The sequence below is a fragment of the Argiope bruennichi genome, chromosome 1, assembly GCF_947563725.1.
Source record: "Argiope bruennichi chromosome 1, qqArgBrue1.1, whole genome shotgun sequence".
NCBI classification, from domain to species: domain Eukaryota; kingdom Metazoa; phylum Arthropoda; class Arachnida; order Araneae; family Araneidae; genus Argiope; species Argiope bruennichi.
In genome coordinates, this window is record NC_079151.1 from 4,298,762 (window position 1) to 4,318,994 (window position 20,233).

Sequence of the window (20,233 nt, forward strand, 5' to 3'; positions counted from 1 at the left end):
CGTCCAGTGTCAGTCTAGGCTCTTTAATTCACAAGAGAAAATAATCTATTTAAATAAAATTCACAAAAAAGTCTTCAGCAAAAGAATTGAAACATCTACAAATAGAGCAATGACTATCGCAATGCAACAAAAATCATTTCGATGATTTCTAAAAGGGAGAAATTTATTTAAATGGAAAATTGACTAAAAGAGTTGATTGCCATAATTTATGAATTAGTATATCAATATTTCCTTATCAAGGAACCAAAACATTTTAATAATTCGATTCAATATAGCATTTCCTACATGTGTTTCAAATTTCGTTCCAAAATTCGCAATAGTTATAGAGATATATTTTATTATCTTAAAACTCCCACTTGACACTCAATCTCAATATTACTTAAATCTCAATTTGTTGAAAAACATTTCTTTCGTTTTTTTTTTGTTTTTTTTTTTCACTTGCATTTCAAAAATTTAATCGAACATAATTCAGAATGATCTGGAACATTAACATTCATTTTCAAACTTCAAGTGATGCGTAGCTTTTTGTTGGAAACCCGAGCACATTTTAACATACAAAATCCACTTCTAGGGCTCAAAAGATGTTTCAGAAATTTTTATTGTGAATTGAATGCATTACTCTCAGTAACATTTACCTCACTCAAACTAAATAGCTGATTATATTTTAAATCAATGAATTTATCATAATTTATTTAAAGAAAAAAAAATTTATATTGAGGAAAAAGCGCTTGTTAATCAAATGGGAAATTTATGTGATGCCTGTACACATTCGGAATTTTTTTTTTAATTAATATAAAAGTATCATTATATGATTTTAGATTTGAATTTAATGAAGAATATTTATTCAGTATTATTTCCTCTTATAAATTATCATGAAATTGCAATAAATAAATAAATTTTTGCTGTTTTTAGAGAAATTTTTCAAAAATTTCACGCCTGCAAGAAGTTAAACTTGTTTATTAACTCAAACAAAATTATTAATAAAATAAATACGTTTTATAGACAAGAGAATTTACAAGAAACTTAACAGTCTGTGGATTAAAAAATTTTAGACCAAATTGAACAATTGCTATGAGATTTTCAAGTAAATTTTAATGCCATTTTTTTAAATAAAAGATTACAAATTAAAAACATTTATACAACACGCATCATCCTAATGCATTTACTCGAATTACTCGCAATATATACTCGATGACTCAATAATATATATATATATAATCCTTTTTAATGGGTTAGGAAAAATTTAATTTCTGAAAGTTTTTAAGTTATTCAAAGAAAGTTTTACCATAGCATGTCACACATCGTTAAATGTTGTCTGAACTTCAAATATAACTTGTAACTATAAAATTATTTATATCAAATTGATTTTCATATAAAAATCTAATATATTTTTTTTGGTAAACTTATGCTATATGTACAAACTTTGATATATTTCAGTAATTTTGAAAGGTACTGCAAATACTTTGCTTCACAACGCAGACAAATATGCAACACATATATTAGCGAGACAAAAAGCGAAATACATTCCTTATAATTTCTAATAGGTATTTTGGCCAAAACGTCACCTACGATTTTGAATAATTATAGCTAAAATTTGAGAAATAAAAATAATATCCATTATAAATTATCTATTATATATTTATTATTAACAAAAATGTGAATTTGCACTCACAATTTTGTAAAACCATTAAAATTGACAGCTTAAATATTTTATAAAAATTTCATATTTTTCCTTCAAAAATATATCCCAAATCTAAGCCCATTCCTTAAGCTGGGAAGCACATTATGCTAATAATTTCCTTAAATAATAATTTAATTAAATTATTTTTAATTTAAATAAAATTTAATTGTTTAAATTTTAACAGTAATTTTCTCAAAATTATACATTTGATTTAAAATAGATTTCAACAACATTGTAATCAGATGAATTGAATTAGTAAGTAGATTTTAAATAACAGAAATGAAGGTTTCTTTATAAAAAAAAATTCAAAAGATACCACCCAGTTGAAAGTGCTGCGCAAGAATAATATTTACTGAGATATGAATGATGATGATTCGTGATTTTATTTTCCCCCAGATTAACCCCGTTAGCTGCCACAACTTTCATTCGGAGATTTCGGAATTTGACATTCGCCAAAAGTACATTTTAGCGCGCCTGCAGTTTAGTTTCATTCTGCATAATTATCCGTCGATGTCGTGTGGAGCGGAAAGTGTGTCTTCTATATTTCGTTTCTTTGAAATAAGCGAACAAATTTGAAACTGGTCTGAAAGTTGAAACATAGAGCTGAGATATAAATGAAAGGAGCTAGTCGCTTTTGGCGCCATATCGTAAATCTTGGCATACTCAAAAACTGTCCCGCACCCTTTTGCTTCCCGACATTGGGTCCGGTTGCATAACATTACCTAAAAAGCTTTTTTTTTTTTTTTTTCTTGTTTTGAGATTATTTTTCTTTTAAAACTAAGCACAATGGTCTCAAAAATAATGGTTACATTTTCCTAACATCAGTAGCTGAGTTTGTTGATTTAAATCATGTTTACTTTTTTACCTCGTTTTCTTACATTAATTAAAAGCGATATTTTTCTATAAGTAAACATTTTAATTCATTTATTTACCTAAAAACTTCTTTCAATTTTACATTATATGCTCAAATAATTTCTATCATTATGTCAAACAGACTTTAAAAAAATTAAAATCTGGGGGCACGGCATTGCCCCCGCCAAGTCGAGCAAAAACAAGCGGCACGGTCTTACCATCTTTTTCTCAAAGCAGTTCAGACCATTTTCGACTCCCAATAACTTCGTTGTGGATAAAACTAGAAACCTGAATTTTCAGTAACCAAGCAGTCATTATATAAACACGGTATATTTTAAATTTCATTAAATTTGAACCAGTAGTTTAAGAATTATAACTAATCAAAGTTTGTGAATTTTGTCACTGACTGACTGACCGATCATCAAAACTCTAAGGCACTTCTAGCAGAAATAGAAGCTTCACATTTAAAATACAATTAGTGTTCAGTGTATAAATCAGGAAAACTAAAATATGCGTGTAATAATGGACGGATCGATAAATTTCTCGAAGTTTCGAGCATTATCCATTTTGTCGGCATATTCGTCGCCAAGTCGCCAAATGGTCGCCAAGTTTGTCACCAAGCTCTAGGATCACTGGCTCGGCACCCGACAGCATCCAATACAGATTACTGTAAAATGGACTTTCGTATGATGACACTATTCGAGCTGGGAAGCTAAATTACAGGTTTGTAACAATATCTAATTTGAAATAATTCAATTTGAAGCTGTGAAAGCTGCAAATGCAATGTGTGACTGTCAGAGCATCAATCTGGTAGAAGAAGAGCAAACTGATCTTCAAAGTATGATCGCAAAACTTAATACCGATCAAAAAAGAATCTTCGATATGATCACAAATAAAAGGGGCACAACTTATAATAACGCTGACGTTTTACGCTGTTTTGTGAGTGGAACTGGTGGCACTAGAAAGAGCTTTTTAATAAAAACTCTGAAAGTTTGGGTTAAGACGTATTTAAACAAAAAAAAGTGGCAGTTTGTGCTCCAACCGGAATAGCTGCATTCAATGTGAATGTATTGACTTTACATAGACTAGTTGAAGCTGCCTGTAGAACACAAGCAAACACCGACGTACAAGCCACTTTCTCATGAAGTACTCCAAGTTCTGAGATCAGATTTGAAAGAAGTATTGTTGTTTATCATAGACGAAGTGTCGATGATATCCGATGTTACTTTAACATATATTCATTTACGCTTATCTGAAATATTCGACACAAGCGACGGTCAGAATGGGTGGTTTGAAAAAAAATATCTTGTAGTTTTCGGAGATCTCTTACAGCTTCCGCCGGTAAGAGAAAAGTCACCTTTTGAAAATCTATCAACTGCTGAAACTAACAAGTTGTTAGGTTCCCTCAGTATACCGAATCTGTGGATTGAAGTATTCATATACGATGAACTTACAATTAACATGCGACAGCTCAATGATTCTGACTTTGTTGAAATGCTAAATAGAATAAGATTAGGTGTGACTACACAAAAAGATCGCGACTTTCTCTCGACTAGATTAATAACTCTCAAATCCAATTCAAATTAAAACAGATAAATTGAAATAATTAAACACCTCTCGAAACTTCCTGATACCATTTGCTTATTACCTACAAAAAAAATGTGTCAACACTTAAATACAACAATGCTTAAATATCTTCCACATCCCGAAATAAAACTCACAGCTGTAGATAGCATAGATTGCCCCAGATACCTAACAAAAAAAGCTCGTGAATGCATAAAAAAATATGAAGACGATGCTTCTATGACTGCAGGCCTGGAAGAGAATATAATTATAAAAGTAGGAGCAAATGTCATATTAAGGCGAAATATTGACGAGAGTCTTTGTTTTGCTAATGGTTCTATAAGTATAGTGCAAAGAGTAAAGGTTGATCCGGAAAATACAAAAATGATTAAGAAAATATGCATTACATTTAATAAAGAACATGTTTACGAGCTTAGTCCGGTCAAAACTAAATTTGAAATTATTAATAGAGTTTATGTTCATCGCGAACAGTTTCCTATATGTATAGCCTATGCTATAACTATACACAAAAGTCAGGGCCTAGGTCTAAATAATGCACTGATGGATATCGGTTCTGCAGTATTCACATCCGGTCAAGCTTACGTGGCACTTTCGAGAGTTACAAGTCTGGACGGCTTACATCTAATTAATGTCGACTTTGGAAGTATTAAAGCGCATGAATCCTCAATTTGTGAACACAACGGACTAAGAAGCATTTACCGTCCAGACTTGCCAAAAATTGTAACATCAAAGCTTACGAGAAAAACCAATAGAGACAGGGAGTGGACTTTGAGAAAAACTGTAGCTGAAGCCCAAGAAGTAGTACAGGAAAAGAAAAAGAGGAAGACTACATACAAAAATAAGAAAATGACTATCTACAAAAAAAAATGAGATGCCATCAAAAACATAACTTGTAAAAAACAACCAAGTATCGCAACTCAGTTCTTCTATGGTAAAAAGTTGTGAGATCCATGTAATACCAAGTTGGTCAATTTATTCAGTCCCTACTTAAGGGTCCTTCTGTCTTAAGTCATTACGTAATTAGCTAATCTAACAACATCTTATAGTGACCATATCAATATTAAAAATCTTTTATGGTTTAAATAAATAGATTGACTTAGCAATGGCACTAAACAATCTAATTTAATATAATATGTTAATGTAATCTAATTTAATGTAAAGATGCATTGTGTTTTCATGCGATGGCCAAGTCAATCTATTTATTTAAACCATAAAAGATTTTTAATATTGATATGGTCACTATAAGATATTGTTAGGTTAGCTAATTACGTAATAACTTAAGACAGAAGGACCCTTAAGTAGGGACTGAATAAATTGACCAACTTGGTATTACATGGATCTCACAACTTTTTACCATAGAAGAACTGAGTTGCGATACTTGGTTGGGTTTTTTTACAAGTTATGTTTTTGATGCATTCCTTTTACAATAACAGATTATAAAAGTCATGTTTCCCCCCCTCCCCCTTCTTAAAATACTGTGCATATGCGCATATCAATACTATTCATGATATTAGAAATGGAAATTATAGAATCTTAAACTATATATTATAGACTTCTTTTGCCATTTTATTTTTTATTGCAATTGTTTTTTAAAGATTATAACTGGTAGGAAAAATTAAGGAAATCTGATTTTAATTTTTTTTAATATCAAAATAATGATCCTTGCTAAATTGACTGTTCTTGTGAAAATCAATTTAATAATATTATCCTCAAAAAAATCACCAACAATTCTTAATATTACTGTCTACAAAAAAAATGAAAAAAATATATATATATTGTGTAGTTTTAAATAAAGTTGAAGAGACATTACGCTAATCTCTAAATAAGGAGTCAAAATCCATTTCTTCAATATCAGCAAAATATTTTTTTTGTAATGATTGTTTTATTATATTTTTCTAGCGGTACTATTTTCTAAATAGTATCTCCAATCTCCAGCAAAAGGAAAACTTACTAAAGCGATAACACTATCAAATGAAACTTCAGAAAATCTTCAATCATTTATCGCTGCTTGTTTTGATAAATGATTACTTTATCCTCTGCTGAAGTTGTTGGCAACGAATTTGTTTAAAATCCACGAGATACTGATGTTGTAACTGATAACGAATGATATTGCAGATGAAAATATTTCATTTCTTAAGGCTATCAAGGGCGATGACCCACAATATCATCACACTGGGAAAAAATTAAATTACTAACTTAAACAAAGCGTCTTTCTAAAGAAGGAAAGAAGTTTGTCCTTGCTACCGCTTCGTTGGCGCTCTTTGTTAAAGAATGTTGCAGCCATGCGCTCGCTGACTCGGCTTCAACGATGGAATTTCTTGTAACCCTGCTGACATGGGATCAGCTCTTAAAAAGAACAGAACAGTTTCGTACTGAATCGTTGCGGGGTCGGTTGAACCTCGATCAAATAAAAAGTTGCCATTCGAATTGTCGTTTAATTTTAAATAAAATTACAGTCCATTTCTGAAAAAATTGAAATGAACCAGCTTACACTTATAATTTCGTACTATAAAATTTTGGATAATAATGGAATAATCATAAATAATAATGGAGAATCACATTACTTCGTTAAATAGGACACATGGTGGAATCAAGGCGCAAATAACTAGACTATTAACGTCAATAAAGGATCAGCAGTCAGAGGATGTTGAAATAGAAGAAATTAAAGTCAAGTTAGATAAAGTGTGTAAATTAAATCAACAGTTTGAACTTTTAAGGCAAGAATACTACAAAGTTGTGAAAAAAGATGAAGATTTAGTGGAAATTGAAAATAGCTTTGTGGATATTGACTCGGAGATCCTAAAATTGGAGGTAAGCTTGAAAAAACTTTTTAATAATTGCATGCATGAAAATGGCAATGCAAAAAATTAATAAATCTAATGATGTTAATATAAAGCTGCCAGAAATCCCATTACCAAAATGTTCGGGTAGTTTTAAGGAATGAAACATTTTTAAACCTCAATTTGATTAGTTAATTTCTTGTAACAATCAACTTTCGGAGTCACAAAGGCTTTATTATTTACAGTCATGTTTAGTTGAAAGTGCGGCTCGGATGATATCGAATGACGAAGCATTTCATTCCTCATTGAAGGGTTTGGAAAATAGATTTGATAATAAAAGACTTATTGTTGATACTCACATTAACGAAATATTTTCGATTGAAAAGCTGCACAATGAAAGAGTCAAAGATTTAAGATCATTAGTTGATCAATTACATAAACATTTAAGAGCTCTAAAATTATTGGATTTGGATAGACTAAGTGAAGCTATGTTGATTAATATTGTTATACAGAAATTGAATAAAGAATCGCGTAAACAATTTGAAATGACTTTGACGGCAAATGAGCTAACTGATTTGGATACTTTTATAACGTTTATTGAAAAAAAGAAATCAAATTTTAGAAAATTTGTAAAGAAATATCGTTCAACCATCAAAATCGAAATTTATTTCCCAAAGTTCTAAACCGCGTACTTTAGTAACAAAGGTAAATGACACTTCATCAAAAGTGCCCTGTTTGTCGTCTTCCAGGAAATCATCCTGTCTATAAATGCAAAAGTTTTCTTGATTTAAATGCTGTGGAACGTTTCAATGTTAAAAAAAAAAAAAAAAAAAAAAAAAACCTCCCTCTGTGTGTTGTGCTTAAAACCAGGGCACAAATTAGCTTTTTGTCGCCAATCTAAATATTTGTGTAACATTTACAATGGTAAGCATAATTATCTCTTCAACAGACATAGCAAACCCTTGATCGGAGGAGAAAATATTGCTCATTCCGAAACAATTCCTTCGGAGCCGAAAATGGATTTATCCCCAACAGAGATGACCTTGATCGATTCACTTGCATACCTCCTATGCCTGCTTGCTTATAAAAAATAAAAGCATTCTACTTCCAACTGCAATAGTACTTGTGCAGAATGTTTATGGCCACTTCTAGAGAGCAAGAGTAATTCTTGATAACGCTTCTCAGGCAAACTTCGTAACGAAGCAGTTTGCTGACAAGCGAATTTACGATAACTAAAACTAAATACATCGGTTTCTGGATTGGGAAGAATTTCTACTTCGATTGAATTTGAAGATGTTGTTAATATAGCAATTGTAATGGATCTTTATTTTTGTCACAAATCTTTTTTTGTAATAGATAAAATTACGGATATGGTTCCGGCAACAAATGTTAATTGAGCGAATTTAGAAATTCCACTGTTTATGCTTGGGGATCCGAAATTTACACGGAGTTCCAAATTCGATGCCCTTTTGGGTGCTGAAACCTTCTTTGAAATTGTTAAGTGTGAACAAATACGTTCATCTTTAAAGTCGTTATTATTTCAAAATACTGTATTTGGTTATGTCGCTGGTGGTTATGTAAATACAAACAATCAGGAACCATGTACTGTCTGTCCACGACAAGAATACTGCTAGACATTCGTCTATGTTTACGGCGGGCGTTATAGAAACAGGTTACTGTAGGAAGAGTTCATTTCGCAGAGGTAGAAATTCATTCAAGTTTCTTACATTGGCACGTTTAGCGCCAAAGTGGCGATATTTGGTATTATTGCATTTAATTCTTGAAAACAAATTTAAAAAAATAATTCACTCAGCTGAAAATTATTTGCATACTCGGAATATTGAAAATATCCGGCATTCCTGTCATATGTATACAAAGAACAAAACAAATCAAATAGAAAAACTGAATAAATATTTGTATGTCTAACGACTACACAAGAAGAAAAAAAAAATTAAGAAGTAAAATCATGCATGACAAAACATTAATCGTCTTCATTTCATTTGCTCTAAATTTATATAAGTTATTAATATCAAATTCTCCGCAGCAAACGCGAGGTAATCTAATTTAACATAATTAATCGTAATTTAACATAATTAATCGTACTTATTTCATAAATTTTATAAAAGTGCTTTTATTTTGTTTTAAAGTAAAATGCTCATTGTTAAATAGGTTTGAAACCTTTCCAAATTTATATTTATTTTTCTGATGTATATACTATTTCCCGAAACACAAAATTAACGATTACCACACTATCAATTTTCAGATTTTTAAAAATCAAACTGTGATTTGTAACTTATTTTCAATATGCACAAGCTTTTTACAGCATAATTAATTTCGCAAAGTTTATATGTAAAAGTATTCTGAATTTGAAGATAATTCAAGTGTTCATTCATGCACGTGCCAGATGTCCCAGATTTAAAGGAACCCAACTAAATAAGCCCAATATCGCTTTACATTATTCTACGAAAAACGCGGTAAAAGTTTGTTTTTGTATTCCAGATTACCATTTATTCATTTCCCCCGGCTTGAAAAAGAAATACAATTATTTCAAAGAAAAATTTTTCTCACGAGCTGTGAATTCAAATAAGAGTGATAAATGAGCTTTTCCTTCCAATGTATCCTCGAATAAAGGATCCAAATTCCTGCATGCATTTTATCATTTCGGGGTTGAAAATTCTTCACTCCTAATGTTCTTCACATTTCTATTCAAAGCCTATCAATACCGTTTGAGAATACATATCTGCTACCGTTTTACTATCACAATCAGTGCACCTGAGTAGAAAGGAATCTCGTTAAATACTTTAATCCTTCTAACTCACATTAACGTGCATACAATTTTTAGATTCTTGGAATCCTAGTTAAGAAGGAAAGCTATTGAAACTACAGAGAGGCGAGACAACAAGTCTCAATAAATGACTATTTTTCTTTATTTTATTGAAAAAAAAGTAATATAATATAATATTTTTTCATACCATTATATAGTTGAATAATATTTAGCGATAAAAATTTAATAGAATTACTTCTTAATAATTGCATATACTCATTCAATTCCAGAAAAGAAATTAAATCGTTTTAATCTCTAAATATTTTCATATAGCATAATAGAATCACTATTTTGAATTTCAAAGTAATTCTTTTTTTTTTAAACTATAAATACAATTTCTCATAATTATTATTTAACACTAAGAGCAAAAGGTTAAAACAACGGGGTTTTTTTCCCCTCCTCATTTTTTTTTTATCTTGACAATGATTGTGATAGTAGATAACTAAATTAATTATACCTGTAGATTTAAGAGAATTACTCAATAATTTCGATGAAAATAAAATGCTGAATTGTGAAATATACTTGTTTAAAAAATAATGGAATTCAAAGTTCCCTGCAAGAACTTTTTTTTAATAAATTTTCAATACACTTTTCAAATAAAAAATTCAAAATGAATGATCAATTAATTTTACTTATACAAACAGCTGAGTATAATTTGCTTTAAAAGTTTGAACTGTGCATTTTTTTTATAAATATAATCTGAAATGGATTTCTATATTTTCCAGTTCCATATATCGATCAATTCAAAAGGCGATCTTATTTATGCTAAAAAGTTAAATTCTAATTTACGATAATTATTTTATTAAATTTCAGTTTATAACATTAAATAAAAGTTTTTGATCCAGAAAAAGCTATAAAAGTATATATATAATGATATTTTAAACTCTACTTTCAATTTAATTAATTTCCAAGGTTTTATCTTAATTTAGCCCATAGTAACTTCATGCTAAAATATTCTATTATTTCCTGATAAATATTAGAATCTATTGTTTCTTTCTTCGTTTCACTTTCTACAATTTAAAGTATTATCATAACAATTATAAAAATTAATTAATCAGCAATTAACTAACTAAATTTCATGCTTTAAATTTAATAAAATCTGCAAAATAAATAAATAAAACAGACCTTAAAAAATAAGGACAATCAAAACTATGTTTAACTGAAACTTTTGATTATTAACACAAACATGAATGGTAGAAATCAAGAACACATTAATGAAAAAAATAGAAAATAATAACAATGTATCAGAAACAAAATGTATTAGACTAAATACAATTCCATTCTGCTATAATCTATAATTGAATAATCGAAAAGAAATAAAAAAGCAATTTTAAAACTCACTTTTTATTTATAAAATATATTAATTATGATTAAAAGAATGCAAAACTATATTATTTTAAAATGACAAAACTAGCAGAGATCGAGTGACAGTTGTGTAGTTTCTTAAAAAAATTCTGAATCACTGTCACATGATTCCGTTTCTTCGGAATCGGAATCCGATTCAGTACTTCCAATTTGAACTACCAGTTCGTCTACTACTTCCTCTAAAATTCCATCTTTTTCCCAATAAGAATTTTCAAGTTTTTCCACATGACGGCAATGAGCCTCCCATTCCTTGGAAGACACTCCGCCCAAAGCATCGCACAACAGATTCTGTAAGTTTTCTAAACTTAAGTCTCCTGTTATATTTCTCTCTTTGATGAGTCTTTTGACTGAAGACCAAACGTATTCAATCGCATTTAAATCGCAATGGTAGGGGGGAAGTCGCAAGACATAATGCCCATTTTCTTTTATTATGCTGTCAATTTTATATATGATTTCTTTAGGGCGATTCCTGTCAATTAGCGAATACAGTTCCGCTTTCCTCATTTTCATATCGCATTTTATTCCGTTATTAATCAGCCAATCGGTCATTTCTTTCTTCGTACTGTATTTGGTTGGTGTCGGATTTGCACTTTTGTGTGATATGGAGCATTGTCCATGCACACGACACTTTTTGGGCGCAAATTTGGAATGAGTTTTTCCAACACCCATTTCTCAAAATTTTCATAATTCATTTGGCCATGATAATCACCAGTTTTAGTTGACGCTTTGTAAATTAATTGAGCGCCAGGAATAAATCCCGTGGACGAGCCAGCATGCACAATGATCAATCGATTTTTGGAATTTACATTTATTTCGGCTCCTGAAATTGTATCACTTTGCCAGCATTTTCTAAATGTTAGATTACTGTCGACCCACGTTTCATCAATGAAAACTATCTGGCATTTACTTTTTCTGTACTGCCTCATTTTTCGCAAGTAGTTGTTTCTCCAAAACACAATATCAGGTCTTTCGATGAGAAATTTTCTTTTATTCGCGCATTTCTTCCAGCGAAAATTCATTGAATGCAAAACTTTCCTCAATGATTCCTTATTCCAATGAAAATTCAACTTCTCTCTCAATACGGGAAGTAATTTTCTTAAAGAAGGCACTTTCTTTTGCTGGACGTAAAAATCTTGAACTGTTTGACGAATAACACATTTGTCGAAGTCGTCAATTTCACAATTTCGGTCAATAGGCCTTTTACGGTGCTTTCCAGGAGTACTCAAAACTTCCGTTTTGTCCAGTGGCGAAACTTCATTTTTAATTTTCCTAATAGTGCCTTCCGACAATCCAGTCGCCTGAGCAGCTCTTTTCCTGGCTTGTGGAAGAGGAACCTTCAAAGATTTTGCTGTAGCTTCTTCGGAGCAGAACTCTGCAACATTATACACAATTTTACGTGCTTGTGATTTTAAAGTCTCTCCTTTCTTAAATCGAAAAGGCATTTTAAAGGATGTCAAAATTTACGAGACAAAAAAAAATATTAAATAATAAAATGCAGTTAATATTAACCAAAGAAAAGATTAATAAAATATAAAAGAAATAAGTTAAGCGAATATAAAGATACGTGCAACTGCGATTAAAGCGAGAAGACGAATGAGCAATAGATTTTCTGTTATCGCTTCACATTGACGCCAAGAAAAAGAATACCCCCCCCCCAGACTTCTTTCCGATTCCACCCATTGAAAATGGATCATCCCTACCGCAACCTGTTTCTATAGCGCCCGCCGTAAACATAGACGAATGTCTAGCAGTATTCTTGTCGTGGACAGACAGTACTACAGTGTTAATTTCTATTTCCAAATTAATTTCGCCAAAGTACGCATCTAATTGCCAAAGGGAAAGATAAATAGCCAACAGAAGATTTCCTATGACGTATAGTTTGAAGTCATGTGATCAAACGAACCAATCAAGTTTGACATGTGCACGGGTGTCTCCTGAGATTGAGGCGCCTGTTAGGACAACTACGTCACTTTGGCAGCGTGCCAAATTTTGACTTACTACCGGGAGTAAATACCTTAGTTAATGTAGTAACTTAAATATTACATCAGTCATTACAATAAATAAAAATTTTGTTTTTTGAACATTGAATGGACTTGTTCATTTATATTTTAAATGATTTCAAATCATTTTCCTGATTAAATGAATGAGCATTTAAATCAAATCATTTATAAACTTAACTATGCACTAAGTACCGAAGCGATCTGAATTGCCAAGAATTCTACAATTTGTAATCAAATCTGGCAATAAAATTTAGCGCTAAGTTTGTTTTTTGTTTTATAATTATGTGTAAAGGAAATCATGGAATACAATTCTGCATTCCTTGAGTAATCGTTTAGCTAGAATTTGAACAGATAAATTATTATGTTTGTAGTTTACACATCCTTTAAGAGCATTAAAACGGTACAGAAATTCTATTATGATGTGATCTGAGATTTCAGGAGTTGTATCATGACTGAAGTAAGTGAATTTCGCTGTTAGCTTAATATAACTATGCATTTGGAAATGTATATTGCCTATATTGTAAGCCATAAAAGTCCCTTTGGTTTGTCCATCATCCAAGCGTATTTAAAAATATTTTGATATTGACATCAAAATAATAATTGTACTTTCCTATATGTATTTAATGTATAATTGATGTATAATGGAATCTGTACAGCATTTTGATCGATTAAAGTTTATACGTTTTATAAAATATATAATTTTTTTCCTAGGAGGAGAGGGTTGAGATTTACTCATTTTAATTTTTATAATCTCATAGTAAAAATATTACTGATTCAATTTATGTATTTACTTTTTATGTTACTTTTTAAATATTGGCTCCAATTCAAGAAAAAATCAAAAAAGTTCTAAAACAAACAAATAAACATAATTTTTTAAAGAAAATATCTTAATGAAGTGACTAAAGATTTCTGAATAAATAGGAGTTTTGTTGACAATCCACTTTATTTTTTTATACTATTTTTAGGAAGTTATAAATTGAAAAGTACTTATGAAAGCTTTCTTTGATCAAACAGTAAGGGACCTTTAAATGTACATCACAGTGTTTTCAAATTAGTTTTGATATTTCTGTAATTCATGATACACCATGAGGTAATAAATATATTATAATTTAAATCTTTGATATGTGATTGTATGGAAACAAATAACTTTATCTTTCATTTCTTTATCACCAAATACTTTAGGTATTACAACTGATACCCCCCCCCACATTTTAAAAATTAAAATGACTAAAATAAACATATTATCATGTTCTTAATAATGAAATTACAATTTCAAAATAGAATACTATTTCTAAGCAGAATTTATGGAAAGATATTTAAAAGTTTTAATTTAATCAATGATGCAAATAATTACAAACTTATTTTAAAAGATCAATTATAAATTTACTGAAAATGGTGATGATCTCATATTGTGGTTCATTTATTTTAGATATGAATTTAAAAAAAACATGATTTAAAATGTAATTAAAATTTATTAAATTATCATAAAATTGACTATTTTTAACCTTGTTAAACTACACTTCTTAGCTTACGTTAAATATTCATATTTTTAAAAAAATATTTTTTATTGTATTACCTGTGAGTTGCTAAGTCTTTTATTTGCCTTTTTTTAAGCAATAAAATTGGATAATCACTACCTTTTTAAAGGTTTGTTATCATTATCATTTCATCCCTTGGTGCTGAGTAAAATCAACAGTTTGTATGGTAATGATCATGAATGAAAAAAATGAAAGAATTTATAAAAGTCCTATCATATCATTAAGATCAGCTGCAAAGCATACAATGCACTCTTTATTATACACATTTCCACATAAATTTTAACATTTGAATTCCAATATAAAAAATTAAAAATATAATTTCCTTTAGTATTAAATATTCTATCATCATCTAGTATTTGAATGATCTGTTTGCTTTCAATCTCATCTACATTTTCACTTTTCTAGAAAAGTGCAATCTTCACCTAGAAGAGATTTGACAATAAACAAGCTATTTTTAGTGGTAAAAATTTCAACAATAAATTTTTTTATTTTATTTTATTTTTTCACCTCAGCATTTTACTAGTATTTAAAATCTAGCAGATATTTCATCTGAAAGTGATGTTATCGTGCTTCAACTTTTCGTTTTTCTTTTGACTTCTGAATTGCTGCACTAGAATTTTTTACTTTCATAGGCTTTGGAGAATAACATGCTTTCTTCATTTTATGATCTGAATGCTCATATGTTGTTGCTTGTAACCACTGTATTTTTACATTCAAATATTTCTGTACAATTTTTGTTTCATTCAATAATACTGTTAATAAATAACCAGCTTTGTTGTTATAATGTTGAATAAATAATCAGCTTTAATTCTTTTAAAGGAGATACTATGACTTTTTAAACGGTTGAAATTTTATCACATTCTTTTGAACCTGAAAGAATTTGTGCTGTATTCTTTGAAATTAAAGGAGGTGTGCTATGCAACATTTTTTCTGGTACTGATTTCTTTACTTCAGTTTTATTGTTTGGTTAGAGTCCACAACTTTGAAAACTTTGTACAGCATTCTGTATACCCCAACTAGAATTTTTTGCAAAATAATCAGTTTTGTATAAATTGAATGAAATTAAATAAAATATATTTTGTCATACAAAAATTTGTTGAACACATCTTAGGATAGTAGGATGGAAGGCAGTAGGATGGAAGCAACTATTGATCATTATCCATTTTCTCAAATCGTGGAATTAAACTGAGTGTTGCTATTTTCATTTACTTTTTTGTATTGATTGATTTTTATACAATGCATTGATTTTATGGCAACATCTTTTGAAAACTTAGCTTCATGCAAATAAAGGTTATAAAGCAGAATTAAAATTTTGTAAGCTTTAGCACTTGGGTATTGTTTCTTTTTTTTTTTCCTTTTCTCTTCACATTTTCTTTCTTTTTTTTATTACTTACTACTAATCCTTACCTAATTCTATCCTGCTAAGTTTTATGTTTAATAAATTTTCATGAAACAACTCAATCAGATTTTCTTCTGCTGCAGTGAATCTGAAGGGATTATTTTGAAAATTCAAATCGAGGTCATGACCTATGAAATTGAATTAAAAATGTAAATAAGAATATGTAAATTATGTCTTGCATATTCTTTGTAAGGAAATCGAATCACCCAAATTACATACTTAAGGAATTGCATACTAAAGGCATGATGCATTTCTGCACAGATACAGATTCCAACATTTTTTGAATAAAATATTATCATTTTTGAAATTGATTAATTTTTTAATTGTAATAATTCTGCAATATTTTTCATATCTCAAGCACTTTTTATATAAATGTATTCATTTTATCGTTCTATAAATCATACTTATTTTACTTGGTGTTTATATTTGGTAAAATTTATTATTTTATGAAGTTCAGCTTTTTTTTGTTCTATGCCATGCCATGTCTGAACCAATGAAACATTTTAATGCCTTATTTCTTTATATTAAGGCTCCCATTATTGATTTTTTTAATAGTTTTGTTGTTTTCGAATTTTTTATATTAATTAATTTTTTTTAATTCCTTGTGGAGTTAAACTAAAAAAAAACAAATATAGGACTGTATCCACTGATACAATACACCCTGACTATAATATCAACCCCTCTCCTCGATTCATTTTGTCCACTGTACACAAGAAGAGAAGAAGTCTATGTACATGATGTCTAATGTTGGAATAAAATTTCTGGAACTCTAATTATCTTAGCAGAGAATCTTTCTTTGGTCATTTATTTCAGTTATTAACTTTCAAAGTCTGCTTATTCATAAATTTCTCTGCAGATACATAATTGTTTGTGATTCTTTTTAAAAAAAACTTTAACTTGTCTCTTTTGAAAATTAAAATGAAATTGAATTTTAATTAATTAAATTAATTTGAATTATTGAGTTTTAATTAATTGAATTGGTATTTTCATTAATTAGTCTTAATAAAAAATTTAAAAAAATGAAATTGGCTTAACTGACAATGTTTAACGCCACAGCTATAACTAATTAAAAAATTTATTGCTGTGTATATTTGTCTATTTATATATTCATTATACCATGCTTTCTTGTATCATCACTGTATGAATATGTGTTTGTATTTGCAGTTCTTTTCATTAATTGTTAATATTGTAAATGTAGGACCTTCCACGCCATTTCCCATTTTCAACTTTCAGGACAAAGCAAAATGTGTCGAAAAGTAAGCTTGGTGGAGAGTTTGCCAGGAAAGGTTGGAATGATTTCTCCACTGGTTTCTTAAAAAAGGCTTCATTTCAGGTTGGACAAATGCTTTTTACAAAAGGTATTTTATTTCAAAATATGGAATTTAATTCCATATGCAAGATATTTCCATTTTTTTTTTTTTTTACAAAGATAATGATAAAAAGTATCTTTCCATTAGCCTTGTGTCATCAAGTATAAATTCAAGAATTTATTTTCAGTTTAATTGACGTTTTTATTTTCAAACATTTAAGGCAGCCTGAGGTAGTATTTTTTGATAATGCAATAATGATAAAATGTATAGACCAAGTACAATAATCTCATGATGCAAAGCTATGGAAACAATATATTTTATATTTAAAACACATGCAGTTTCACATTTGTCATACTAATAGAAAAAAAATGTAATAATAATTTGATGCTAGTATTAAATTGAAGATTAGTGCTTAGTAATAGCGAGTAATGAAAGATCTGAAAGTGTCAATTGTGCCAGAATTTCTTACTTTTCTTTAAAGTTACCTGCAGCAAATTGCAGAATTTTTATTTTGTGCCATAAAGAATTTTACTATGAGGATTATTGCTGTCCACTGACCATCTCCTCGGGTTATATATATCTGACTTAATTACTCTCCTTAAAATGGTGATCTGTTGCTCTGACATTGTTATGAGCCTTCATTCTTTGACCTGATAGATTAAGTCTTTTTCTGTCAAATGTGTATATGCTTTCCAACCGAGAGTCTAAACTCTTCATGTATTCATTCGGCAATGAAGATGTATCCCTCTGTTATCACAATGCAATTACAAACTTTGACCAAAAAGCAATTTTGCTGAACTTCATTTAGTTGCTTCATTAGCTGTGCTCTGATACGCTGAGAAAAATAGTGATGGATATATATTCCAATTAGTCTGATTCTTTGAAACAAATGATGAAAGATGATTTAAAATTGTTTGATTAAATCTTTCGAGTATGCCACCACACTAAGGATATAATGCTGTTCTTTGACTCTTTAGAATTTCCAAATGTTAGGAGACCTCAGAAAAAGAGAGAAATTAAAATGTTTCCTGATCTGAATGTAATATCATAGGCATGCTATAAAGTGAATCCTAAGTTCAGACGAGTTCCTCAGTTATAGTCGAGACTTCCTGATCGGGAATTTCTTCCATCTACTTGATAAAATAATCCATCAATACTCCTTGAACATACTGATTACAATTTGAAGTTACTGGGAAAGACCCTATAATATTCAAAGTCGTTCTTTTGAATGGTACATTCACATTCTAGGCTGCAAGTGATCTTTATTTCTAAATTTGGATCTTTTTTGTGCTTCACAAGCATGGCATTTCTGCAAAATATCACAAGTTCAGCAGATGTTGATAAAAGTAAAATTGGGCTTGAGTTTTACTTAACATTTTCAGGACTCCAAATTACCCTCCCCTTGTACTGACACGAATCTGGTGCAGAACGTCAGGAATTCTGCTGTTTGTAAGAATTAATTGCCATTGACAAGTTTCCCACTTATGATGACTTACACCATCCTTAAGATGTAAGGGATCCCAAAGAGTCCAATATCGTTTTGTAGCTGGATGGCCTGGTGGTAAGGTCTCGGCTTAGGAAACTGGAGGGTTTCAGGTTTGAGACCCTATACCACTGAATAACCCTCATGCAAGTGGGTCTGGTGCCCATTAAATTCGTTGGGGCTAAATGTCCTCCCACTGGTAGGATGTGGAAGTTTGGAGAGGGAGTACCAGCTCAAGTGTCATCCTCATCATCTGACTGCTGTTCAAAATTACGAGGTCCGTCCCAAAATAGCTCTAGTGTTGCTTTAAAACGGGACATCAATATAACTAAACTAAACTCGGAACAATTTCTTGGCAAGATGGTCGATTTGCAGTATTTAGTTTCTTCTCCAGAATTGGTCTGATATTTGGATCTTCCAACTATGCTTTTTGGATTTTTTTTAAAACCAGAGATGCACATCTATTGTTAAAACTTTTACGGAAATAATTGTATTAATTTCAAACTTTTTCTTAGTATTTGAGCAATGTTTGTAGCTCTCAATACAAGTTGTTGTGAGAGAGCATTGGCATTTCTGTATGAAATTCTTTTGCAATACTGGAATTAATATTTCTGAATCCAGAGAGCTGTCCAGCCTTTCGGTTCCATAAAATTCAAAGCCATCTCAAAGGAGCAATACAGTTTTTTTCCAGCAGAAGTTGTTAATTCAGTCAACATGTATAGCCAATGAAGAATGAACATGGGACTGAGTGTACGTCATATAAAACAATTTTCTAATGGTAAATGAGAAAATCATGGACATGAAAGTGCGTTTCATATTCCACATATAGATTATTTAGATTATTTTCATTAAGTTAGTGCAAAAATCATTACACCATAATATATAGTGCTATATAATCATAATAATAAAAAGGGCCACAAAATGAGATGTCTGTATAACTAAACTAAATTAATCTAACCTTTAGTTTTTTGAGAAGACACATCAGAAAAATTACCTCTTAATTATGGCGATTCTTGGAAAAATACTCAGATATTTTCTCCTGATTTTTGTGACTTTTATTCAAAATTAACTTTTTGCTTTCGTATCAACCTATGCATTAATGAGCACCTGCCCTCTGCTTATTTTGTTGGATGCGATATCTAACTAAAGAATTTTGTATTATAGTTTTTTTTTTTACACCAAAAAAATGTTGCTTACTGTTTATGAGAGAAAATATCAAATTAATTGCTATGTTTTTGAATTAATTAGAACTTTTTTTGTTACATAGTTAACTGACAAAATAAAATTTTACTGGTTTATAATTATTTTCATAAATATTGCAATTAATGATTAATAAATGATTAAATAATGATAGGTAAATTGGTGATCCCTTCCCCAAAGCAAATTGCATTAAGATTATTTGTAAGTTATTTGAAAT

The 20,233-nt window shown here is 29.9% G+C and overlaps 1 protein-coding gene across 2 annotated transcripts in view; it reads left to right on the forward strand.

Annotated features, from left to right (window-relative positions):
• Positions 1 to 13,095: 13,095 nt before the first annotated feature.
• Positions 13,096 to 20,233, forward strand: part of LOC129979368 (uncharacterized) — a 43,558-nt gene continuing 36,420 nt past the window's right edge. For both annotated transcript variants that reach the window (XM_056090707.1, XM_056090709.1), the window contains exons 1-2: positions 13,096 to 13,543; positions 17,222 to 17,381. In XM_056090707.1, the coding sequence (XP_055946682.1) occupies positions 13,535 to 13,543; positions 17,222 to 17,381 (169 nt within the window). In that variant the 5' untranslated portion in view covers positions 13,096 to 13,534. The remainder of the gene's footprint in view (positions 13,544 to 17,221; positions 17,382 to 20,233) is intronic.